At 40.0% G+C, this 11,424-nt stretch overlaps 1 protein-coding gene across 1 annotated transcript; it reads right to left on the bottom strand.

The window, feature by feature from the left end:
* Positions 1-4,205: 4,205 nt before the first annotated feature.
* LOC118749110 lies at positions 4,206-4,985 on the bottom strand. The gene has a single exon (XM_036483882.1). The coding sequence runs from the start codon at positions 4,983-4,985 to the stop codon at positions 4,206-4,208; it is 780 nt and encodes a 259-aa protein (XP_036339775.1).
* Between the last annotated feature and the right edge of the window lie 6,439 nt (positions 4,986-11,424).

Raw genomic sequence — 11,424 nt, 5'->3', positions numbered from 1 at the left:
CGTCATCATCGGGGCCGCCGACGCCATTTGCCGCCCCAAGGCCAGCCCGCTACCGATGACCGCTACTTGCTAGCTGTAAGGGCCGCTCCCATCATCGCCATCCAGGGCCGCCGTCACCTCCGTTACTAATCAGGGCCGAAGTTATCATCTTCATCAAACAGCCGGGCCACTAACGCTCTCACCGCCCTGGGTCACCGTTACTCCCCGCCACGAGCATCAGACGCCGCAGGTACGGCCAGTCACCATCACTGTTCATGGCCGCCGTCTCCGTCGTAACGGAAAGGGGTCCGTTGTTATAACTAGGGCCGCCAATACTACTCTCACTACGGGGGGATCGCTACCGCCCTCGCCACTAATTGGGCCACCGTCAACATCACCGCCGGGCCGTCACTACTACAAGGGACTACTACTGCCGTCACGATCAGCATCGCCGCTCTCATTGGCTGCAGTACCCGTGCTGTGAGCGTTTACCAACATCACCAGAGGTGTGCACTACCACAAACAAGCGATCGCTAAAAGTGAGAATGTGTTAGTGTGCCTAATACATTTTGCATGCTGCCGCGTTCTCATCGTTACGCTCTTGCTTGCATACGTACACGTGATGCACGATTGAGAGAATACAAAGGTTGCGCCGATCTCGGACCGCTATTCCTCTCTTAACGAATTTGACAGAATCGTTGTTTGCATGACGTCACACTTGTGCAACTTGTTTACGTTTTCCTTGCAACATTCTTTCTTCTTCTTCCATTCTTGCTCACGTTTTGGCATTTCTCTCTCGCAATTGCACCAGTGTGACGTCACACAAATGTCATTTTCAAAAATCCTCTCTGATCGGCGCAATCTTGTATTCTATCATTCTTGCACGTGATGGTTATGCTCTTTGAGCGTGTGCTCGTTCTCTGCCCATGCCTGATCATCACGCTCGCTACCGCTCTCACTGTCGTCATCATTAATCACCGAACCGTCTCCGCTCTCATTGTCATCATCATTAATCACCAGACCGTCACCGCTCTCACCGTCACCGCCACTAGCCACTAGACAGTATCCGCCCTCTGAACCACGACACCGACCGTCGACCAGTTAGTCTCTCTCCCTCTCAGTATCTCCCTCTCTCTTCTTGGACGTCAAGGTGCCGGCATTCTGGCCGAATAGCCGCGTGTGTGTGGTTGTGTTCGCCACATTAAACTACTGTGTTTATTTTATTCAGTGGGGGTTAGTGGGACCTCCGCCCAACCATGGAGCGGCTTCGGTAAAACCCGTTGTTAAGAGTCTGGAGACTGATTTGTCTCGACCACGATATGCTTTATTCGACAATGTATTTTTTCTAAGTAGTTATACATAAGTTAAGAAAGTTCTTAAATACCAAAAATGTATGTACAAAAAAATATTACAGTAAATTATGGAAAGAGATTAGTGGTACAGAAAATGAGTGAAATGAGAAATACACAAGCTTAGCAATGTGAGCAAGCATGTAGTGCTTGAGTGAGAATTGAGTGTAAATTACAAGTATTGAAAACGATCGCAAAGACAAACTGCTGGGTCTTATACATTTCAGTGGTTCCCAACATCCTCCGCCCGTTGAAAGTTTAAGCTTTCAAGATGATCCTCTAGTGGCAGCAAGCATAGTTTAGCGATAGCTCTTTTCGTGACTCCTGAACTTGTTTGCAGCTTTGCTACGCGCGGTACACCATCAGGTCCAAGAATTATGTCGATGACTCGTGCCAACGGCCAGCGAAGCGGCGGTAGATTTTCATCTTTGATGAGTACTAAAGCACCAGACTTAAGATTTTCCTTTTGGGTACGCCACTCTTCCAGAAAATTTGTTGCATGTAAGATATACTCTGCCAACGATTGAGTCTATTAATGTTTAAATCTGTGATGTCTGCATCAACTGTAGCTGTGAAAGGGCCGCCAATCAAAATGTGTCCGGGTGTGAGGACTGCAAGATCATCACGATGCTCTGTAAGTGGAGTAAGAGGTCGAGAATTAATAATTGCCGGGATTTGGCAGACAAGCGTGCGGTGTTCTTCGAAAGACAACCTCGAAGAACCTACGACCCTATAGAAATAAAATTTCGCTGATTTAATAGCAGCTTCCCAGAGTCCTCCAAAATGGGGAGATCTGGGCGGTATAAACTTCCATTCGATACCATCTTCGGCACATTGTTTTCGGACTTTGTCCTGATGCTCGCTACTCAAAAATAATCGCCTTAGTTCCAGCAACTCGTTTTTGGCTCCAACAAAGTTTGTTGCGTTGTCAGTCCTAATTGTTTTAGGTTTACCTCGTGTACTGATAAACCTTTGCAATGCAGCCAAGAAGGCAGGTGTCGACAGGTCTTTGACAAGTTCAAGATGAACTGCCTTCGTGGCAAAGCAAATAAACAAGGCGATGTAGCACTTCAGCGGTTATGTATTCCGAATTTCCGACTGATAGTAGAACGGACCACAAAAATCGATTCCTGTAGTAAAAAATCATCTATCCGCTTGTACTCGTTCCACAGGTAAATCTGCCATTATTTGCTCCATCAATCTGGGTTTGGCACGAAAGCATATGATGCATTTGTTGACGACCTGTGCCACCGTTTTCCGACCTCTTATTGGCCAGTATTGTAACCGTATTGTTGCAAGCAGTGCCTGAGGACCTACGTGCAAATATTTAAGGTGAAAATGATTAATCATAGAAATTGTAAGTGGATGACGTTTTGGCATGATAATGGGATGTCGGGACTGAAAATCTAAAATTGTGTTTTTGAGGCGGCCACCAACTCTTAGAAGACCAAATGTATCCAGAAAGGGTGATAAAGAAAACAATGCACTTTTGGAGGAAACTGCTTCTTTCTTTTGAAGTGAATTATACTCAGCTGAAAAGTGTACCATTTGTATCACGCGAATTAAGATGTGTGTTCCATTCTGAATGCGATTAGGTGTTAATTGACCAGAGCTATCCTTCTTAAAAACCATATAGGCGTAACCGTAGATGCGTTGCAGGGATGAAAACGAGTTTATGTATTTGCAGTTTACTGAAATATCAGCAGCAGAACATGCCGATAGCAAAAAACAAATAGGCTGCACATAGCTCAAGCTTCGGCACAGTGAGACATTTGATTGGAGCCACACGGGACTTTGAACACAGTAAGTTTGTATGTACGCTCTCACCATTGCCAACACGTATATAAACACAAACACCATAAGCAGACAAACTAGCGTCACAAAAGGCGTGCAGTTCCAACGATGTATTACGCTTAGCAATGAAACGGGGAAATTGTAAATGCTTGACACTATCGAACTGACTGTATAGATTATCCCAACTTGTTTCATGTGACATCGGCAGACTTTCGTCCCAGTCAAGTTTTTCCATCCACGAACGCTGAAGAAATATTTTTCCCTTTAATACGAACGGTCCGATCAGGCCGAGCGGATCATACAAACGTGCAATAATGAAAAGTGCAGAGCGGTTTGTTATTCTCCCTGATTTCTGAAATGGAGTGAATGCAAAGAAAAAATCTCGATCGGTGTTCCATTGCAACCCAAGAGCCTTTGTTATGCTGCTGCCGTCGTCGAATTTCAGAAGTTTTTCTCTATCAGCCAGAGGAATCTGCGCTAACACCGCTTGATCATTGGAACACCACTTTCGTGGTTTAAAGTTACCCTTGACAAGTAGCTGCGAAGTTTGTTACATTATTTCAATTGCCTCCTCAGCAGTATCGGCACCAGTGATCATGTCATCGACATAAAAATCTCGCAGAACTACCTGAGAACCAAGAGGGTATGACTCGGCTTCATCTTTAGCCAGCTGATGCATAGCTCTAATAGCTAAGAATGACGCAGGTCGTGTGCCATACTTGACAGTCTCTAATTTGTAAGCTTTAGCATCCTCCAGAGGATTTTCCCTCCAAAGTATGCACTGAAGGTAGTAATCTGGTGAGGACATGCGTACACAGCGGTACATTTTGCATATATCACCTTTTAATGCGATGGGATTTGACCTAAAGCGAATTAAAGTTTCTGCAAGTTTTGGTTGAATCGTTGGGCCTGCCATGAGAAGTTGACTCAGAAAGTAGCCACTTGTTGTACGAGCCGAGCCGTCGAAGACTACGCGTAGTTTGGTTGTTGTGCTATCTTCTTTGAAAACGCAGTGATGCGGGATATAATATGTTGGCACATCGGGAGGATCGACCACAAGGGACATGTGCGTGTTAGTGCAATCTAACGTTGTCGTGTCGTTGCAGACGTCGTTCCAGAGAGATCAGTCGTCGCAAGGCGGACTGAATACTCACCAGTACCCAAACGACAATAGTTTGCCTGGAAGTGCATTTCACAATTAAATTCTTCTTTCGTTACCTTCGTAGTTCCTTCCAGACAATTTTCCGTCTCCCAAAAACCGCGCACCAGTTGATCAAGAGATTCATGCGGTTCGTTTCCTTCGACGAGCTTTGATGCCACTGCACACAACGAGTTCATGATGGAGCCTTGTTTACCACCAGAGACGATCCAGCCAAGACGTGTCTTTTGCAAAATGTATGTTGGTTCCTTAAGACGTAATTGGCCAACACACAACAAATCAAAAAATATGCTGGCTCCAATTAAGAGGTCAATTCGACGAGAAGTATTGAATGACGGATCGGCAAATTTGATATTATCAGGTATTTTCCATTGCGAGGTGCTGAAAGTTGTGTTTGGCTGCCGTTCAGTAATGATTGGAATAACAGATGCCGTAATAGTGTTCGTGTAATCGCTGTGGATAGATTTAAAGGTAACATCGATGGTGTAATCAACTGTTATACCTGAGTCACCAATTCCCGAAACTGCTATTGGGAATTTCGATTTATTCACCTGTAGTTGGTTGGACAACCTTTTTGTAGCAAAATTAAGTTGTGAAGCTGAGTCTAATATAGCACGACAAGGGATGAACAATCCAGCCTTATTTTTTACTAAAACAGTTTCTTGAGCGCTTGAGTGTGCGTTCGATACGCTTGCAGGTGCCATGGAAACCAAAGATGCAGCTGACCTTGTTTGAGCAGAGTTTTCTGTAGATGAGACATTTTGGATGGGTTGCTCTGGAATGTCCCTATGCAAAAGAGTGTGATGAGCTGCCTTACAACGATAACAGTAAGTGGATTTGCATTGTTACAATCGATGCCCTGTCTTAAGGCAGTTAAGGCAAAGCTCACAATTTTTTGCCTCTTTCCAGCGCTCATTTGGGGAGAGTTTTGCAAACGACGGGCAAGTATAAATAAGATGATCTGCTTGCACATGTTCTGCGTACGGAGTAAAGTTTCTGCATAGCAATGTGTATCAGCAAGCAATCGGCCAATTGTTCTTTATTGCCGAGGGTCTGCAATGCACGAATGTGTGACAAAAACTTATCCGTTAATTGCCGGAGATTCGCTGCACCCTTTGCCTCGGCACCTTCGAGTCCAAACAACTCACGGATATGTGCCTGAAAGATTAAACGCTTGTTATCAAATCTGTTCGTTAGTAACTCGAGAGCCCTATCATAGTTTGATTCACGGATTTCTAATGACTTTATGGTATCCAGCGCAGCATCTGCAAGGCACGAACGTAGGTGTTGGAGTTTTTGCACTTTCGTTAATTCAGCTTCTCTATCAATTATGGTCTTAAACATGGAGAAACAATGAGGCCAGTCTGAGTAGTTCCCCTAAACGTTGGCAACTTCAGTTCCGGGGAGCAAGATTTTGGTTGTTTAAGAACAACCACTGATTGTGAGTCCTGGTGCGAAAAATTGCGTGTGGATGAATGTGGATGAGTATCTAAGCGGTTGGACTGCATCTCGCGAGTGATGGCAACTTTAACCGACATAAAAATGTCCAAGAACTGCTGCCGAGCGTCACTATCTAATTCGTCAGGATCCTCTTCCTCCAGGCGATCTTGTGTAGCCTCAAAGTTGTTCCGTATATGGTCGATAAGTTCCAGCTTCATGGTAAGCTCTACTTGATCCATTGAGCGTAGGGCTTCGTTTGTAGCCAGACGATGTACGGATTCCATTTGCCTAAAGATAGCTTCACTTTTCCTCTTGAAGAACCACCCTGGTCGCGCGGATTGAGAATCTTCATTCGTGGGCATTTTTAAATGTTCTTTTGATAGTGATTAGAAAATAGCTGGCTGTATACGGCACTGGAGTAGCGGTAAAATATAGTGACTTTTCAGCTAAACTTCTCGATGATTAGAAGTCACGTAGGCCAAAGTAGCGGACCGTGTATGCAACGGTGCAGGCGAATGTACTTAAGCACACGGTGTTAAAGTCGAGCAACAAATTTATTTTCTCAGTTTTGTTGTAAGACGGATCAACGGTATGATCACGTCGGGGTCACCAATGTTAAGAGTCTGGAGACTGATTTGTCTCGACCACGATATGCTTTATTCGACAATGTATTTTTTCTCATAAGTTAAGAAAGTTCTTAAATACCAAAAATGTATGTACAAAAAAATATTACAGTAAATTATGGAAAGAGATTAGTGGTACAGAAAATGAGTGAAATGAGAAATACACAAGCTTAGCAATGTGAGCAAGTATGTAGTGCTTGAGTGAGAATTGAGTGTAAATGACAAGTATTGAAAACGATCGCAAAGCCAAACTGACGGGTCCTATACATTCCAGTGGTTCCCAACACCCACCTCATAGCTTATTAGAATTGAGTATAGTAATTTTCTTAACAGGTGGAAACCCTATTAAAATTCTAAATTAAAAAGGTCACTCTCCTATCGATACAGAATATATTAGAGAAAATCTCGTAAAAATCCGTTCAGTAGTTTTCGAGATTACCGCGTACAAAAATTGTTTCCTTTATACTATGTACACTTAGGTCTTTTTTAATGCGGTACATGCGTTCCTCAGAAAACCGCATAAAAAAGTTCTTTTCTTTCATACAAAAACAGGGGATGCGTTCCAGCATTTTCAAAAACCGCATAAATTCAGATACTCCATGTAAAAAACTCTAAAACAAACGCATTAAAACATCCAGAGGCAATATTAAGCAAAAAAAATTATAAAAAATTATTTCTTCACACTTCAAAACTCGTTCTTCCTTGTAAAACTAAACGTTCATGAAATAAATAAAATTATGGGCTTGTTCGAGCTGCAATCACAACTGCAGTGTTGGGCGAATTATTAAAGTATCACGTTCTGTGTGAATTTCTAGCAACGTATTATCAGTTGGGCAGTTGTAACAGTGTTGCCAATTTTAATCAATACGGCAATAATGCCGCTTTTATTACGTGCCTCGAACAGGCCCTGTGTCTGTATTTTAACCAAAAACAAAAAAATACCATAAAAAATACAGGAATTATGTAAGAATACAAAGACAAATTATTTATCAGAAGCATTGTCTCTTACACATTGAAAAATGTAATAAAAACTCTCAAAAAGCAAAATCGCTACAGCGAAAAAAGGTTTTGAAAAACCGCATAAATTCAAATCCGCATGAAAAAGAACCCCATAAAAACAGACCTAAGTGTATAGATGTACATACATATCGTCGTTTAAAGTACAAAACCGCGTATCGTCATTCTGCAAAACCGCGTAATTGACATTGGCTGCCAAAAATTGGATTTGCTCACACAAGCTCTTGGCTCAATCCTTATTCATTCGTCCTGAAATATATTAGCCAGAAATGCGATTGTTTTATAAAAAAGAGAACCGTTTTAAAATATGAGTGTTTTTACGCTCTAGAAAGTAATTTCTACAACTTCCCATACGCGGTTTCGCATTTTGTTGATACACGGTTTTGCACTTTAAACGACGATATATTCAAATTAGCAAGGGAGAGAAGAGGAAAGAAATACGCGAAGAAACTAAACAAAAACATCGAAGTAAGCTTATTTTATTTGAATGTTGTGTTTCAAATATTGTTGACTGAACACTTAAGAACAGTTGGTGTATGTACATACATATATACGTATGTAGATACTAAAGTACTTGTACATATGTACGTGAACCTAATGAAATAAAAACATCAAAGTAGGCACAGCTGATTTATAAACTCCGTCTCTCACTGAAATCCCAACAAATGTAGCCTACGTACATTAGGAAGGTCCAAAAATACACGTGAAAAAGTAAAGTCGGAATTTTTATGCTCGCCCCCCTAGGATTGTTCTATACCGAAAAAATATACCCCTATTTTCTATTTTAAAATCAAAAAATATTTAGAAGTCGCGCAAAGCGCCCAAAGTTTTCTATGTATTTTGTATGGGGAAAAACAACTTTTCGTAGAAATGGTATAGAATTCTTAAAAATCAATATTTTTCTATCGGATATCTCTGTTTCTCTGCAGCGGACTCCCAATAATAATACTCAATTGTTTATTTGACGATTTTTTGTATCGCAACTATAATTTATAGGTCAAGCATCAGCTCCTTACCCTTTTCTGAATACAGCACCTAACAAAAAAAAGAAACTATTTTGCAGAAAGATCGTCTTCAGGTATTAGATGTTAGGTATTAGTTTTTAAATAGGAGGCAACCCCATTAAAAAAATAAAAGCTTATCCGGAGACCATATTCTTTCACTTGATACCTCAATTTTTAGTCCAATGAACTTTGAAAATCTTATTTTTTTAGAAAGATGGCAACCCTACTCAAAAAATAATAGATTATTGAACATCTGAGGGCCAAGCCTTTTCACTTCAGATCTCACTTTTTGTATTCATACCTTGTTCGAATGAAATAGTAATTTTTAAATAGGTGGCAACCCTACTCAAAAAGTAATACTTTATTGAACATCTAGGAGCCGAGCCACTTTATTTGACACCTCATATCTGGTAATCCAACGAACAGTGCGCGTCTCATAATTTTTTGGACAGGTGGCAACCCTATAGGAACTCAAAGTAATCAAGATAATATTCCTATCGATACAGATTATACTTAAAAAATTTCGTCTAAATCCGTTCAATGGCGTGGTCAAAATATCTCAAATTTCCTTTATACTATGTGTAGAAGATAGTAAGTTTAAATAGGTGGCAACCCTACTTAAAAAATAATAAAGTTTTTGTACATGCTAAGGCCTTGCACTTCCATTTGGTATCTCATTTTGTAATCCAACGAACGGCGAAAATCTTTTAACTTTTTAATAGGTGGCACCCCTATTCAGAAAAATAATACATTATTGCGCATGTAGAGGCTAAGTCTTTTCGATTGCATATAGTAATTTCTTATGATTGCATTTAGTAATTTTATTAACAGGTGGCAACCGTGTGCGTGTGTAACATCGTACACATGATAGAAGTGAAACTTCTTAAAAAAGGTGTGAGTACCAGGTACCTACTCACGAAATTGGATGTGTGAACATATCGAGCCTTAACCGCCAAAATAACGTAAGCGACATTTTTTTCAAAATTCTATTTTTGATGTAGAAATGCATCTCGATGCTCCAGGAATATTTCTGCATCAAAAAGAAAATTTTGAAAAAATGTCGCTTACGTTATTTTGGCGGTTAGGGCTCGATATGTTTACGGTTCGGCAAACCATTAGGCGATTGAGTTACATACATAGGTTTGGTTAGAAATCAAACAATAATTTCATTTCATGTTATTAATTTTCTGATATATATATAATTTATTTATTCATTTTCGGGTAACACCGCCTTATATGAATTCGCGCTTCTAGCATCCATAGGACCGGGTTGTAATGGAAGTAATTGTATGTTTAACAAATAAATGAAAATGTTGATAATGCAATCAATACCTTACGAATTCGCCATTACCAAGGCCCTAGGTAACGTACGCACTTTTGTTTGCAAAATGCATTTATTTAAGTTGACAGAAGACAAATTCCTTTGTTCGGCATTTTTTCTTACTCGCTTTCTATCTTCCAAGGCGAATTCATATATTCTTATCACGAATTCATATATTCATGTGGTAGCAAGAGTATAAAAACAAAAAATTACCTTATAAATTAAAAGCATAAGTATCACATGTATGCGTAGTCCAATTCGCGAAATCATTTCATCGATCTGAGTAAAAACTAAGTGCATAAACTCTATTTCGCGTTAATTGTAATCATGAAATGGTGTTCGTTCATTCAGTTTCTACTCAAACGCATGAAATGATTTCATGAATTGGCCTACGCATAATGGTAGTAAATGACAGAGTGAATTACAACAAACACATCCTTTTGACATAATGCAAGCCGAAAACGTTGGTTCAAATCAATCCGCAATCAAGTTGGACGTTTTGCCTACAAACATTGCAATTTTGCGAGCAGTCTCATTGTAAAATCTAATTTTTACAATTTCATAGTTTCGTCTTACATTTATAAAATTCAACGAAAGTACGTACCTATTTCGGCTGAGTTATCCATTTTCGGTTAGTTAGTGTACAAAATAAACGAAAATTAAATGAGTTTGTACAACATGGCCATTAATGTAGCGATAAGTTGTACAACTTGCCAGAAAACCCAAATTTTTTTATCTTTCATACAACCAAGACATAAATTCATTCAACAGGCCCACAAACGGTGCAATCTAGAGCAAAATAACACCAAGTTTAACCAACGGTCGCTACGTTTATGGCTTTCTTTAAGAAACATCGGGCGAAAATTACAACTGCTCCTGTAACACTACCTTATATAAGATGGCCTACCTATCATCCTCACATATGTTCATCAGAGTATACCAACGAAGGGCGAGTTAATACAAGGAGATAGCGAGAGCACAAAACTACTATAGAAAATTACACGCAAAATGACAAACATGAACAAATGTACAACAAACACATAATTTTTGACAATCAGTACAGGTCGCATTTATATCAACGAGCAGCTTATTAGATTTGTTTTCGTTTGTACTACATATGTGCATATATACATGTACACAAACATATGAACATACACAAACATATGTACATACGTACAAATATATATACAATCATTCAAACATATGTACATACATGAAAACATTGCTGTCCATAAGTACAAACATATGCCCATCAGTGCATCAACGAAGCCCGTTTGCTTCATCAAAAATATATCCATACAAACATATGTACATACAAACACATGTACGAATGGATGGAGTTACGCGAAGCACGCTTGCATCATCTTCTATATATATAAAACTAGCTTATACCCGCGGGTTTCACCCCGCGCTTTTATACAAATATGAAAAATTATTTAATGATGTTAGATTTTATTTCTGTGTGTGTGCGTTATAGCTCGTTTTTTTTAAGCGAGTTAAGGTATTTAGGCCGTTGAAAACTATGAAATTATAAAATTTCGTCTGCGCGCTAGGCATACGAAAGATATCAATCCCTCTAAGTTTACCTTAAAATGGTTCCAGGTATACGACGCGTGAACGTGTAACCTTCTTGGAGGTGCCACGGCGGGTTCTAATATTTCCAACTCAAATTTAGTAACCTGGCCTTGATGAAATACCACTTTTCATTACTGTAGCAAATGCCTCAAGAGAGCTTTAG

Source organism: Rhagoletis pomonella, unplaced genomic scaffold (assembly GCF_013731165.1).
Source record: "Rhagoletis pomonella isolate Grant_MI unplaced genomic scaffold, Rhpom_1.0 Rhpom_scaffold_00014, whole genome shotgun sequence".
NCBI lineage: Eukaryota > Metazoa > Arthropoda > Insecta > Diptera > Tephritidae > Rhagoletis > Rhagoletis pomonella.
Note: the sequence above shows the minus strand (reverse complement) of the source record. Positions and strands in the feature narration are given on the sequence as shown.